At 55.8% G+C, this 13045-nt stretch overlaps 5 protein-coding genes across 5 annotated transcripts; 2 read left to right on the top strand and 3 right to left on the bottom strand.

Annotated features, from left to right (window-relative positions):
* Positions 1-820: 820 nt before the first annotated feature.
* Positions 821-1949, top strand: EV422DRAFT_285392 (AAA domain-containing protein). Its single transcript, XM_053065992.1, has 4 exons — positions 821-955; positions 1024-1221; positions 1301-1447; positions 1517-1949. The coding sequence occupies exons 1-4, from the start codon at positions 944-946 to the stop codon at positions 1745-1747; spliced, it is 588 nt and encodes a 195-aa protein (XP_052921457.1). The 5' UTR covers positions 821-943; the 3' UTR covers positions 1748-1949.
* A 1031-nt stretch (positions 1950-2980) lies between these two features.
* Positions 2981-3780, top strand: EV422DRAFT_285302 (uncharacterized protein). The gene has a single exon (XM_053065991.1). The coding sequence runs from the start codon at positions 3242-3244 to the stop codon at positions 3713-3715; it is 474 nt and encodes a 157-aa protein (XP_052921458.1). The 5' UTR covers positions 2981-3241; the 3' UTR covers positions 3716-3780.
* Positions 3781-4949: 1169 nt separating this feature from the next.
* EV422DRAFT_285299 (snare region anchored in the vesicle membrane C-terminus-domain-containing protein) lies at positions 4950-6395 on the bottom strand. The gene is made up of 4 exons (XM_053065990.1): positions 5820-6395; positions 5614-5751; positions 5304-5541; positions 4950-5205 (listed from the first exon to the last, which is right to left on the bottom strand). The coding sequence occupies exons 1-4, from the start codon at positions 6105-6107 to the stop codon at positions 5081-5083; spliced, it is 789 nt and encodes a 262-aa protein (XP_052921459.1). The 5' UTR covers positions 6108-6395; the 3' UTR covers positions 4950-5080.
* A 5-nt stretch (positions 6396-6400) lies between these two features.
* Positions 6401-9115, bottom strand: EV422DRAFT_545428 (Na+ dependent nucleoside transporter C-terminus-domain-containing protein). Its single transcript, XM_053071459.1, has 2 exons — positions 8578-9115; positions 6401-8461 (listed from the first exon to the last, which is right to left on the bottom strand). Exons 1-2 carry the CDS (start codon positions 8698-8700, stop codon positions 6707-6709), a joined length of 1878 nt encoding a protein of 625 aa, XP_052921460.1. The 5' UTR covers positions 8701-9115; the 3' UTR covers positions 6401-6706.
* A 1227-nt stretch (positions 9116-10342) lies between these two features.
* On the bottom strand, positions 10343-11131 carry EV422DRAFT_501161 (pectate lyase; the record flags this gene model as incomplete). The annotated part of the gene is made up of 1 exon (XM_053068180.1): positions 10343-11131. The coding sequence occupies one exon, from the start codon at positions 11129-11131 to the stop codon at positions 10343-10345; it is 789 nt and encodes a 262-aa protein (XP_052921461.1).
* Between the last annotated feature and the right edge of the window lie 1914 nt (positions 11132-13045).

Raw genomic sequence — 13045 nt, forward strand, 5'->3', positions numbered from 1 at the left:
CGGGCGGTTGAGAGAGTTCTGGCTGCCAACGATTACTCCTTGATTCTTGGCATGCCTGGCACTGGCAAAACGACCACGATCTCGTACATCATCCAGACCTTGGTCAAGCGGGGCAAGTCGGTGCTGCTTACCTCCTACACACATACAGCAGTTGACAATGTGTTGCTGAAATTGCACGAGGAGGGCTTTGATTTCTTGCGGCTAGGGAGTGGACAGAAGATTCATCAGCGCATTCAGCCATACACACTTGCGGAACATAAGGAGATCGACACCGTGAAGAAGCTCGAGGAGTTTTACGCGTCAAAGAACGTGGTCGCGACGACTTGTTTGGGGATCAATCATGTGCTGTTCAGCAAACGGCGGTTCGATTATTGTATCGTCGATGAGGCCGCTCAGTTGACGCTACCCGTCTGCTTGGGCCCGTTGCGGTTTGCGAACGTGTTTGTGCTGGTAGGCGATCACTACCAGCTGCCTCCCCTGGTCCGCAACGCCGAAGCCCGCGAGGCCGGCATGTCCGCCTCGCTCTTCAAACGGCTCTCGGAAGCGCACCCCGAATCCGTCGTGGCTCTCGAACATCAGTACCGACTGAACGAGGACATTATGATCCTCTCCAACATCCTCGTCTATAACAACCGGCTCCGCTGTGGGACCGCTGCTGTGGCCAACTCGAGGCTGGACATTCCCAGGTTGGAGGAGGGAATGTCGTTGGTGCATTCGAGGAAGGTTGCAAGGCCGTGTTATCAGGGGGAGAGGATCTGTTGGATTAGGGATGTGTTGGAGCCGAGGTATGTCTTTGCGTTTTTCGGGGCTGCAAATGAGGTCGTTGTTGATAAGAGATGGCTCGTGCTTGTATAGACGCACAGTGGTGTTTATCAACACCGACGACGTACCTGCGCCCGACTCGCGACTAGGCGATCTTGTGCAGAATGATATAGAAGCCTCCATGGTGCATCAGGTATGCGGGATTTCCACGCAGCGCGAGCCGAATCGCGACCCCATACTCACTACTCATAATGCTCCTAGCTCGTTGAATCCTTGATCGCATCCGGCGTCAACGAATCGGCACTGGGCGTCATCAGCCCGTACCGCTCCCAACTGAAGATTATCCACCATTTGCTTAAGCATCGCACGAACTTGGCGATCCATACCGTGGACAAGTTCCAGGGGAGTGACAAGGAGTGTGTAGTGATTTCGCTGGTCAGGTCCAACCCGAAGCAGAATGTATGTTTTTCGTTTCGTTGTTCAACGGGTGTTCGCTGGCGAGATGACACCTGACTCATACTGATGCATCTGTGCACAGTTGGGAGACTTGATCCGGGACTGGCGCCGAATCAATGTTAGCTTCACTCGTGCGAAGAAGAAGCTGGTCATTTTTGGATCCAGGTCGACGCTCGAGGGGACAGCTTTGTTTGCCGAATTTCTGAATATCATTGACGAGAAGGCGTGGGTGAGTCGTTCCGCTGCGGGATGCGGGCAGATGGAGGCATAGGCAAGCCGTCTGACTATTTTCATACAGGAACTCAAACTGCCCATCGGAGCCCACGACATGCATATCATCCCGCCTGCGGACGATACACCCAGCGCCATTGTGAAGCAGACAGACAGCGTCAACATCGAAACCGGCCGCCACAGCATTGACAAGAAGCAAGCAACGGTCACTCGACTCAAGACAAAAACGGCCACCATGCACACCAAGAAGACCCGTCAAAGCGTACTGGGCAATAATATCGCGGGCGCCATCGCTTGAACCCTCCACAACGACCAAGTTTCAACGGAATGGAAACCAGAGCGTACTATCATTATCTTTATTACCCCCCTACATGCGCCGGTATCTCGACCCATTATTCGCGCGTACTGAGGAACGCCGTATGTCACATTTTTGGGAACCCCAATGTTGAATATCTCCACATATTCGAAGATATATACCCCCCCTCAATTTTGTAAGTGAACTGCGTAGGGATCTTTTATACAAGATGAAGCGTAATAAATATTGGCAGATATAAATTAAGGAATGATGCATGGGGGATGATGTGATAGGAATCTGTGTGCTATCTGGGATTTCAATACGGCGCATGGTTCTCCCAGCATAATCTTAAAACTGGAGGCACTCCAGGGTTTCCCCAAGAGAATTTGCTCGGCAATCCGCGCGATCAAAGGTTCCCCATCATAGCCAAAGCCTGATCCAGATCCCCCTCCGTCTTCTCAAACTCGCTCTGCTTCCTCGCACCCCTCGCCTTCCTCTCCCCCTCCGCCCCACCCTTCTTCTTCTTCGCCCCCGCGCGCTCCGACAACGCTTGCATCACATTCCCCAGCTCCGCGTCCAACGTGTCCAGTATCGCCTCGTCTTTCGCTTTCAGACTCGCTAACTGACTGCGGTTAAGTGTGTTCGGGTTGGGGGCCGCTGTACTCGGTGTTGATGATGATTGAGGCAGTGTGAATGGAGAAGAAGATGATCCGATGGAAGAGAGGTTAAGAGCCGAGAGCTTTGAAGCGGTTTTGGAGGGTTTGCCTTTCGGTTGTTTTGGCAAGGTGGGTGGGGCTTGCTGTTTTTTGAGGGATTTGCCGCGGGTGTTTTGCGGGCGAGTGTAGGGTTTTGAGCGGTTGGCGTTGCGGGGGTTTGGGGGGCCGGTGGTTGAGGTTGAGGGGATGGTGGTTGAGGGGGTGATGCTGGTGCCAGCGGCCTTGCCCTTTGAGGGTTTGGACTTTTTGGAGGCGGGCATTTTCTTTTCCGACGCTTATGGAATTCTTAGAGAGCTGGTTCGACGTTCAGTGTCCTGGTCGACCGTTTGCAGACTAGGCAGTGGGAAGGACTATGCGACAGCAGTTGGAGAACGAACGTGAAAAGAAACGGACTTCCCTCCTCTCCCAGCGTCCGTATCGTGGAAATCAGCCCGTTGTCTGCAGGGTCTGCCCGTCTTGCCCGTGGTTACGCGTTTGTTTGGAAGATACAGTACGAGCATGACTTACGAGAGTCGGACGAGAGTGCTGGGAAAGGCTCCTTCGCTTGGGAAGTTGCGCCAGCACGCTCGACATTACAGCTACGATGATAAAGTCAGTACGACCCACCTCAATGCTCTCCCGGATATGCCAGTCTCACCGCCCCCCTCGCCGCCGCCACTTTCACTCCGCAACCCCAAACAACCCCTCGTCATGGACTTTCACCCGCCAAGATGAGTTGACACGTATCATCGACTCTCAAACACCAGGGTAGGCCCTCATCTCAGACCCCCCCACTAATCACATGCATCCCAATGACTATTGCTTCCGTAGTATAGACTATCTCCTCCTAGACGTCCGCGAGCCCTGGGACTACACCAAATCCCACATCACAACCGCGGTTAATGCCCCGTACCCTCTCCTCGTCTCCATGCCACCCCCTATCGTAATCGCTAAACTCGTCGATGTCAACTCTCGCGCCGTGAAATCATCACATTCGGGAGGTGACGTGAATCGGGAGGATGATAAAGCGGTATTGGCGAGGAGACTGATTTTTCATTGTACCCTCTCGCTTGTACGGGGTCCGACGGCGGCGGTGAAGGTTCGGTGGGCTTTGGATACGGTGCTAAGGGATCGGGCAAGGAGGGAGGAGGTTGGGTTAGGTGCAGGGGTTGAGATTCCAGAGATCAGTGTGTTGGATGGGGGATTTGTGGGGTGGAGTAGGCGGTATGGCAAAGGTGGGGAGGAGGAGAGGAGGTATTTGGTGGGGAACGCGTAGGGTGCGCCACATTTGCGATCAGTAAGAATGGCGCTAACGGCGACGCCTCCATCATGCGCACTTCCCAACTGTCAAGCACTGGAATCGGTGGAGTCGGTGGAGTCGGTGCATTGGCTAGAGTTGAGCAGCTTCACTGTTGCATTTGGAATATGCGCTTGGAAGCAGATGGAGATCGCATGCAAACGCCCCATCGTGAACGGCGCCGTCGTGGCTGGGGACTAGCGGTATCACCGTCCTCACGCACGAATGCGATATGAGGAACAGTGTCCTTCGGTGTCACTTGATGGGGAAGGCTACCGCGAAACGTCTCCAAGGGAGCTGCTGAACTCCATGTCACGTTCAACGTGGACGCTTTCGGAAGCCGCTGACACCAAATAAAGCGCATCTCGAGGTACCGGATTTGCGCAAAGACCAGCGACTATAGTCCAAAATCAAGCACGAATCCTTGCATTTCTGAAGGGGTAGTTTCGTCTCCACCGCATTCTTTGCCAGGTTTTCATCCCATCATGGCTTCATCAATGGCCCGCGACGGGACGGACGCTGGCTGACCGGGATACCCTGATACTGTATATCGAAGATCACATTTCCACTAGCCTGCGGAGATCATGGATTCTTACTCAGGTTGACATAGAGTTGACAAAACAAAATCTGTATGTAGAGGAGACTCGAACTTTCAGGAAATGACTATGCCTTCAGGCACGCAAGCATCGCATCTCTGAACAGAACTGGGTTCGAAAGGCGATTACGCAAAAAGGGTATCGCTTATGTATTATCTTGCATTATCTTCGTACATAAATCATTTGCATGCGTCCGCATCCCTGGTGCTCCTGCCGATGGTGGTATACGATCCAATCCGTAGCCCCACAACCGAAGCAGTCTCTCTCATATTGATCCCCAAACCCGCGCGCCGCGGGTATCTACAAGCTCAGCGACTCTGCGAGGTCCGATGTTGCGGTCGCAATCCAACCCCATCACACCTCTCACATGCACATCGCGTCCCTATGTGGTTCCTGCGTTGTAGTATCCATCGCGCTGTTCGACAGCCAGCTCGTTCCGCCCGTGCCCGTGCCAGCATCTCTTCACCCCCCATTGCGTTCTTGTAAGGTGCAGAAGAGACGGCGGAATCGGGTTGTGGCGAGGTTTGTGCGGTGGACGCGGATACTGTTAACAATACGGACGTGTGGGCCGGGCGTGGTACGAAGGCGCTTGGGGGCCCGTGTGGTCGGCATATATACGTCCAACCAGGTAGTTAAATCCATCAATAAACCAAAAATGTGTGTCCCTCCCGTGCGATTCGCTCGGAAATTGGGGAAGTGTCGCAGCGGGAAGAAGCGGAGGCCGGGAAGAGAGGTGGGCGGTTGGGGTCTATCGCAGCATGTACCAAAACAGCAAGACGATGCAGAAGCTGATGACGCCGGCCATGATGAGCGAGTCGCGGCGTTTGCGGGTGTTGATGCGGGACATGAGATCGTTGACGAGGGGGAAGTGGGCTGCGTTGCGGGGGAAAAAAAATGGGGTTGGTTTGATGATTGACCTTTTCCGCCTCAACCACCTGCGACATCTGTAAAAGTAGAATGACGGAACATACCCAAAACACCGCCCACGCGCCCCTTCGCCCCATACAGCATCGATCTCTGGTCATTCAAGTCCGCGCGCGTGGCATACGCCGCCTGCAGCACCTCGTCGGCAACTCGGTGGGTGCCGTCGATGCGCCCGCGTTCGTTTAGAAGGTAGTCCTGGGTGCTGGAGGAGGCTGCGGCGGGGGATTTGTAGGTGGAAGAGCCGGAGAGGAGGTCGGCATGGTCGCGGGCGGCGATTATGTTTGCCTGGTGTATATTCATGCGTTGATGGATGTGAGATCAAGGATACATGTCGAAGGGCGTATTTCTGCAACTTACCTTCGTCTTCTTAAACTCCTTCGAATAATCGTACAGAATATCCCGATGCCGCTGCAACATATGCATCATCGACGGGTTATTGCTCCCCGTCGGCGCATTATCCAGGCTTTGCGCCATCAGATTCACCGTCGACGTCAGCTACAACCCATCTCATCCTCATTAGTCCTTCGTTCCTCGTTCTACCCCCCAAATACCCCAACACCCACCTTATTGATCAAATGCTCAACCTCCAACTCCACCCCATTCGCCGCCGCCCGTCCCGCGCCTCCACCGTCACCCGCGGTGCCGTGCCGCGCGTACATTGCCAATTTAGCTTCAATCTCGTTCTCCAATGAGCGCGCTTGCCGCCGCAGGGACTCCCATGTTGCTGCTGGGGGTGGTGAGTGCTGGTCGTAGGCGGAGGAGGTTGCGAGGGGGCCGAGGGTGGGTGCAGCCGGGATGGGTATTATGGTGTCGGGAACGCTGGTGTAGTGGGGTGTTCCGCGGAAGGCCATTATGTTGGGAAGGACTCGGGGAAGGTGTGAAGTGGTTGGAGACTAGCCCTAGGGAAGGGTATCAGGTATCCGGTTTCTTTCGATCGTAGGTGGTTCGCTGGTCGTTGGTGAACGACAGATTGCGGCCAAAGTGGAAGGTGCCAAAAGGCGGACAGTTGTGACGGCGGCTACGTGGGTGTTGTTTATTGTTCTTTATGCAGCGCATCTGTTTGGAAGCCGTTAGCAACACACCTCGCTTCTCGAGGCACTCGGACACGAACGCCCTCCGCCCAAGTTTTCGCCGTACTTCAACCACGATGATCGTTGTGCGCTTTGTTTTCGACAATGATATTAGACAAAATCTATGTACTACTCTATAAGTATAAAGACATTTGTGGCGGGTTATGTGATGCGGCGACGAAAACAAAAAAGAGGTACCCGGCAGGCAGGCGGCATACGCCTACGATCCCGGAGACAGATCAAACGGGTTTACTAAATAGGACTGAACTGCATCCGGGTGCCGAATGTGCCGAATTGCAGATCAACTGCAATGTAGGGTGATGAGAGAGAGAGAGAGAGAAAGAGTGTGGGGATGTGGGGATGGGATGGGAGCGTGTGGTTTAGAGCAGGCATCCAGCGACAGAGGCGGTCAACCATGTGGACATGGTTCCGACAATGAGGGCCGAGACGGCGAGCTCCGCAAGGTCCTTTCTCCTGGAAGGGGAGATGGCACCGAGGGCGGAAACCTGGATACCGATGGAACCGATGTTGGCGAACGAGCAGAGGGCGAACGCCATGAGACGGAAGGTACGGTTGTTGACGTATCCGGCGGCCTTGAGGTTCTTGAGGGTGAGGAAGGCGTCGAACTCGTTGATGACGACCTTGCGTCCGAGCACCTCACCGGCGATACGGGCCTCATTGCCGTTGACTCCCAGGAACCACGCAAAGATGAAGAAGGGGTAGGAGAGGATGAAGGAGATGGTGACCCAGGTAGGGTGCAACGGGGGGATGTACTCGGAGCCGTCGGCGGCAGCGGCCTTGGCGGCGGCGATCTGGATGATGTCCTCGGAACGGTGGACGTCGATCATGTCAAACATCCATCCGACAAGGTCGTTGGCGGCGTTGTAGAGGGAGATAATGGCGAGCAGGTTGGCGGCGATCAGGATGCAGAGCTGGGCTCCCGTGGCGGCACCGTTACCGGCGGCGTGCAGGAAGTTGACGGACTTTTCGCCGTGCTCGGGGACGGCGCACTTGCCCTTGGTGAGGGACTCTTCCTGCTCGGGGTATCGCAGCTTGGTCAGGACCAGGGAGGCCGGGATGGACATGATGCAAGCGGTCAAGATGAGACGGGGGTCTTGAACAATGTCGGCGTACACCATCAGGAGGGATCCGGAGATGGTGGCAAAACCGCAAGTCAAGATGGCGTGGAGCTCAGACTTGGTCATGTACTCAACGAAGGGGAGAACCAGAAGGGCGTTCTCCACCTGTCCAACGAAGGGAGAGGCGGCGGCGACGACGGACTCGGCACCGGAAGTGTCCATCAACCTCATCATGGCGGCTCCAAGGGTGGAGACGAGGTACTGCATACCACCCCAGTAGTAGATGATGGAGATGAAGGAGCAGAAGAAGATGATGGCGGGGAAGACGGAGACGACGAAGATGTGCGACGTAACGGTGCCGAACAAGAACTCAAGACCAGTGTGGGAGTAGTGGAGGAAGTTGTTGATGAACGTGGCAAACCACCTGAAGATGGTGGCACCGGTCTCCCACTTCAGCACGAGCAAGGCAAACACGAACTGCAACAGCAAACCGACGGCGACGGTCTGCAAGTTGATAGCGCGACGGTTGCGAGACAGCGCGACGTTGATTGCCAGAAGGAAAATGATACCAGCCCACGACTGGACACGCTCGGCACGGGTGGACTCTTCGCTGGAGGTGAACAACGCCGTCAACAAGAGAGCGACAAGGGTGGCGATCAAAACTCCTCCGAAAACGATGTTGTGACCAAAGTGCATCAGGCGTCCGAAGGTGTTGTTCCACGCGTTACCGGCGGGCCTCCAGAAGAGTTGTGTAGCGGAAACGTGACGAGCGAGGACACGGAGAGTGACAAAGACCCAGCAGACGGTCCAGAACTCGAAACCGTCCTTCTTGGCACCGCCGTCGTCTTTGCCGAGCACCCAGAGAGCAATAGTATAAGCCGTGAGGCACAACCATAGACCGATTTCGATTCCAGCGACCTTTGCGGAGCGCTTGCCGAACATGGGCTTTTGGGCCTCGACGTTGGCAGCCTGTTCGTCGCCAGCGACGTGGGGCTTCTCAGCGTAGTGGACCTCCATGACCTTCTCTGAGGGGTCGATCTTCTCGCTGATGTTGTCCTGAGGATGAAAGAAGAAAAACAATTGGCATCGGACACATTGATTTTTCCCCCAAATCTGCCCCTTCCTCCGGCTCACTTTGCCGCATCCCCCGAAAAACAGGGCTGAGTACTTACAGCGACGGTGTCGTGCGACACATGGACGGGAGACTCGCTCCTGTATGCGGGAGACTCGCTCCTGTAGACGGGGGCAGCAGCGACGGGAGACTCGCTCCTGTTAATTGGCACGGATGTAGCCATGGTTGCTGGAGGGAATATAGGGGGATGTGGTAGACTTGGGTTGGGCTGGAACGGCACAAGAGGAAGGGAAAGCTGGGGGGGCCCGCGAGAGCAGAAGCCTTTTTTATCCCGAGCGCGCCGATTAACGGCATACGATTCCGCGGCGTGACGAGAAAGAAAAGCGCCAGGGCTTTTGCGCACCAGATATCCCGCCCCGTATCACGGCCGCCTTGTGGGGTGCCTTGTGACAGGGTGCCATCTGCCTGTAATTCCGTACGAATACAAACACCACCAACACCGTCGACACCTCGCATTCGGCATTGCACCTGCAAGACACCGTGGAAGCCGTGGCTGCCTGATGACTGACTGCTGACTTTCCGCCCGCACCCCATGGCCGATGGCTGCTGTCCCACCCGACCCCACAAGTGTTTTCACCGCCCCCCCCCCCCCCCCCCCTCCCTCTGATCATTTGTGTATTGTAGCGCCTCACATTGCCGATTTTAGGCGCCGTTGTGGCAGCAAGCATTCTGGCCCTCTGGTCTCTTTCCCCAACAGCGCAAAAAATTTCAGACATTTCCCGCACATTGGCAAGGCACTACCGCACAGGGAGAGACGCCTCAAAGAGGGCTTACCCGCGTCCCGGCGCCCCCACCGCGGCCGTCATTTGATCTTACATGTGCTACCCAGATCGTGGATCCATTCACGCTGCAGCCAATCAGCGTTTATCATAATCTTTAATTGATCCCGTCTCCGTTCTCTTCCGACAAAAACGAAAATTGACAGCAGCAATAAGATTTCTTTTAGCTTGCGGCACGAAAAACCACGCGAGAAAGCTGGAAAGAAGCGATCTAGGTATGAAGTCACAAATCTAAACGGAACATCGCTTGGATCCCATACGAGACCGCGAGGTTGGGAAGTTCCACACTGTGAGGAACGGTGAGCCAGCTGTGAAGTCAAAGGTGCACTGGTTTCAAACACCGCAAAGCAGTATGTAACAGTGCAGCGAGTTTCCCCTCTATCTGCTGTCATTCCCGTCGAGCTTTCGGTGAACAGCCGAGTGTAGGGTCCTCACATGCCCTGTGCAACTTCTTCCCCCTATCTCCGTCGATCCAGATCTGGAACGGTCTGCCCTTGTACAACAAGCATGTTCAAAAAGTAATCTGCGCTGCGCTGCCTGCGCATCCGACGCTGAGCTGGCACCACCGTGACTGTCGACTCTCCGAGGACTCGAGCTTGATTGAATTCAGCCTCGCTCTGGGCCTCGAACGAATTGGTCTTATCTGGAGAGTCACGGAATCACGGATGTGTATGAACGTCCTCCTTGTACCCAAGATCTCCCGCTTATCGGCCTGGGTGGGCCGCCTGGAAAGTACTGTACGCCCGTTGTCTCCGGCTTGCGCAAATTAAAATGGGGCGGGCTGAAAGCGTCGAGGGTCTGCAGCTCATTTGCCCACAGCATTTGTCTCATTCATTCATCGACAGAGAAACTCTTCACACGTTACCAAGTCAGAGTGGATATACTGTACAACGGCTCTATGTAAGTTTGGATAGCGAGGGTATATACAAATTCTACGTGGGTTTTCTAGGTATGTGTTTTTATCCTCTATGTAAGGAGACGAATGAAGAACAAGATTCCCCAGTGCACGACAGGCCCAACCACTCCTCAAACATTAACACCATGCAGCGAGCACGCCTTCGGGAACGATCCCACCGGCGCCTTCACCGGCTCCCGTCCCCTATCATTCCCAACAAACTTCGCACACGTCTCCTTCACCTGCCTCGTAGCGGCCCCAAGCACCGTCGCCACATCCCCATAGTTGACATTAATCCCAATCAGATCCTTGCCCCTGATCGCAACCACGTCCTTCATCGTCACCACCCGCCGGCCCTGCCGCTTACAGTTCCCGCACGACCGGTACAGTTTCCCGAAATCGGTGGCGCTGAACTTCTCGATCCAGACCTCGCCGAGCCCGTTGTGCTGGATGATCTTGTCCTCGGCCGCGCGGGCGCCGCCGCCGTACACGAGCGCGTTGCCGTCGCCCTTGAGCGTCAGCGCGTCCTCGCAGACGTCTTCCCACCACACGTTGATGATCCGGCAGGCGCCCAGGCAGTGCACGCCCTCGGCTTGGTTGGCGCCGATGACGGCGTTGCGGAGCGTCGCGCCGTCCTCGAGGATAAACACCGCCGCCGTGTCGGTGCCTTCGACTTGGCCCGTGCAGCGCGTCCCGCGGTCGAAGCGCATCAGCCGGCCGTCGTAGTCCTGCCCTCTACCGATCCGCCGCGGCGTTTGTTTGAAGACCACCGACCGTCTGGGGACGGGGAACGTCGGCGGTTTGTGGTGCCCGCGCCCGGTCCCGTGCCCGCCGCCCTTCTTGCGGGCTGCTGCTGCGGGGCTGCGCGCGGAGACTTGGACGAGGTCGACGGGCCGCGAGAGGCGGTAGTCGGCGTCCATGGCGGCCTGCGCGACGGTTGTGACGGCCAGGTCGACTTTGAAGGCCGCCACGGCCGAGCTGCATGCTGCTAGCGCGATGACAAGGAGGGAGGGCCAGGTGGGCATTTTGAGATGTCGTCACTGTGCTGCAGGGGGGGTAAGAAGGAAGGACCAGTTCTGCAGACAATCCACAATGGGTGGGAGAAATTGGGGAGGTCAGGGAAACCCTGCCAATGGCGGCCGCGGTTTATATGTTATGCCCAGCCAGCCGTTGACGTGGCGTGCGAGAATAACTTCATGCATTGTCGGCAGGCGAGCGTTCCTCACCTCACCTTGAACGGATGTCGGGATGGGGGGATACGCCGTAAGCGCACACCCAACGCTTCGCCGTTCCCGAAAAAACCTGCGTCCGAACCAACGACAGGCATTGCAAACGTCCGCCTAACGCCAACTCTAAAATCCTCTCGACGCGTGGTGATTGGCTCCCCCCTTTTTGGCGCGTTTTTTTGACGCTAGACTTTCTTTGACGGCATGCTGTCAGTCTGCAAGCCCTGATATACTGCGGGGAGCAACGCTGTGACACCCCCGAACGCAGGATCCCCAACCGGCTTGAAGCTGCCCGTTTGCGTGCCAGGACCGGGATGGCCCGCCGCCGCACACCGTAGGTATGTACAGTACGTCTCCAGCTGGCCCTTCCAATGGAGTCACGTCTCCGGGCGGGGGGGGGGGGGGGGGGTGGGGAGTGGGGAAGTTGTTACTCGAACGTTCTTTGGACAGACGCAACGCAAAACGGGGTTGTCGAATATGTGATTACGGGCGCCGGCCCCCCATCCATCCCTCATTCATTGAACTTTCATCGTGGAGGTCCTGTATGTCTGTCTGTACTCGCCGTCCAAAAACCACCGGCCGATCATGCTTTCGGGGGTCTGAAAAGGTCGGCATGCTCTCAAAGAGAACGTTGGCACTGCACCCGCTGTATGGCAGGCACGGCGGCGTACGGGACGGTTGCTGAAGGATTGGGGTAACACGTCTCGGGGAGGGGGGTGTCGTCTTCATAGAACCGTGAACCGGCACGGATCACAACGCATCAAGCCATGGTGAGTGGGGAGGGGTTGCCCCACCATTGGAATCGCCGACTCGCCTTTCCTTCTAATCGTAGACCCCACCCTCATCCATCCCCCCGTTCACAAACCCACCCTCATCAACCACCACCGTCTTCATTGAATTTTTGTGTTTGTTATTGTTAATACCAACAGTAGAAGCGTATAAATAAAACAAAGGGGGGTCATGACAAGACATGTCAGAAACCGTTAACGAAAGAAGAGAAACTAAACTAATTTTTTTTGGGGGTTTTTTAGTAGGTAGGTAGAGGGGTCTCGATGAACAGACGAGGGAATCGAGCGGGCGCTGGCCGAATGAAAAGATAAGCTGAACTGAACTGAACTGACGTAAGAGCGGTGGCAGGGTCTAAGCTCGGCCGATCGGGGTGGACTTGAGAGGGGGGGTGTCCCTTTTTTTGTGTGTGTGTATTTTGTTTTGCGAAAGGGGCGACAAGACGAAAATACGAAACAAAAACCACAGACGGGGTTCCCTAGACATCAAGGTGCGTTCCAACAGAGGGAGGTAATCAAACCAACCCTGTTGTCACGACCTGCACTGCGGGAGGAGGCCCTGCGCGGCATCCTGGCCCCCCGGGGGGGCTAAGGCCCGGACGTGGTCTTGCCGATAACGCTTCCTCCGTTCCTTGGTTTATTCGGTTGTACGAGTTGTCCGAATGATGGGGGGTTTGGTTGGGAGGAGGTTGGTCGATAAGACGCCTCTTTGGCTAGAAACGGGGTTCTAGTTTGGTTTCCGTCCTTGCGGGTTTCCGTTGAAGGAAGTCCCCGTCGAAAGTCGGTTGGGTTGTTGAAAGTAGTAGATAGGTTTAACGATGAA

Source organism: Fimicolochytrium jonesii (genome assembly GCF_025526975.1).
Source record: "Fimicolochytrium jonesii strain JEL569 chromosome Unknown EV422scaffold_36, whole genome shotgun sequence".
Classification (NCBI taxonomy): Eukaryota; Fungi; Chytridiomycota; class Chytridiomycetes; order Spizellomycetales; family Powellomycetaceae; genus Fimicolochytrium; species Fimicolochytrium jonesii.

Bases quoted from the DNA above. Each gene is read 5' to 3' on its own strand.
- EV422DRAFT_285302 (XM_053065991.1), top strand. From the start codon at position 3,242: ATGCATCCCAATGACTATTGCTTCCGTAGTATAGACTATCTCCTCCTA.
- EV422DRAFT_285392 (XM_053065992.1), top strand. The intron at 1,222-1,300 runs GTATGTTTTTCG...ATCTGTGCACAG, and splicing joins GGTCCAACCCGAAGCAGAAT to TTGGGAGACTTGATCCGGGA. The intron at 1,448-1,516 runs GTGAGTCGTTCC...ATTTTCATACAG, and splicing joins TCATTGACGAGAAGGCGTGG to GAACTCAAACTGCCCATCGG.
- EV422DRAFT_545428 (XM_053071459.1), bottom strand. From the start codon at position 8,700: ATGGCTACATCCGTGCCAATTAACAGGAGCGAGTCTCCCGTCGCTGCT. The intron at 8,462-8,577 runs GTAAGTACTCAG...TTTCATCCTCAG, and splicing joins TGTCGCACGACACCGTCGCT to GACAACATCAGCGAGAAGAT.
- EV422DRAFT_285299 (XM_053065990.1), bottom strand. From the start codon at position 6,107: ATGGCCTTCCGCGGAACACCCCACTACACCAGCGTTCCCGACACCATA. The intron at 5,752-5,819 runs GTGGGTGTTGGG...GATGGGTTGTAG, and splicing joins TTGAGCATTTGATCAATAAG to CTGACGTCGACGGTGAATCT. The intron at 5,542-5,613 runs GTAAGTTGCAGA...AATATACACCAG, and splicing joins AGGAGTTTAAGAAGACGAAG to GCAAACATAATCGCCGCCCG.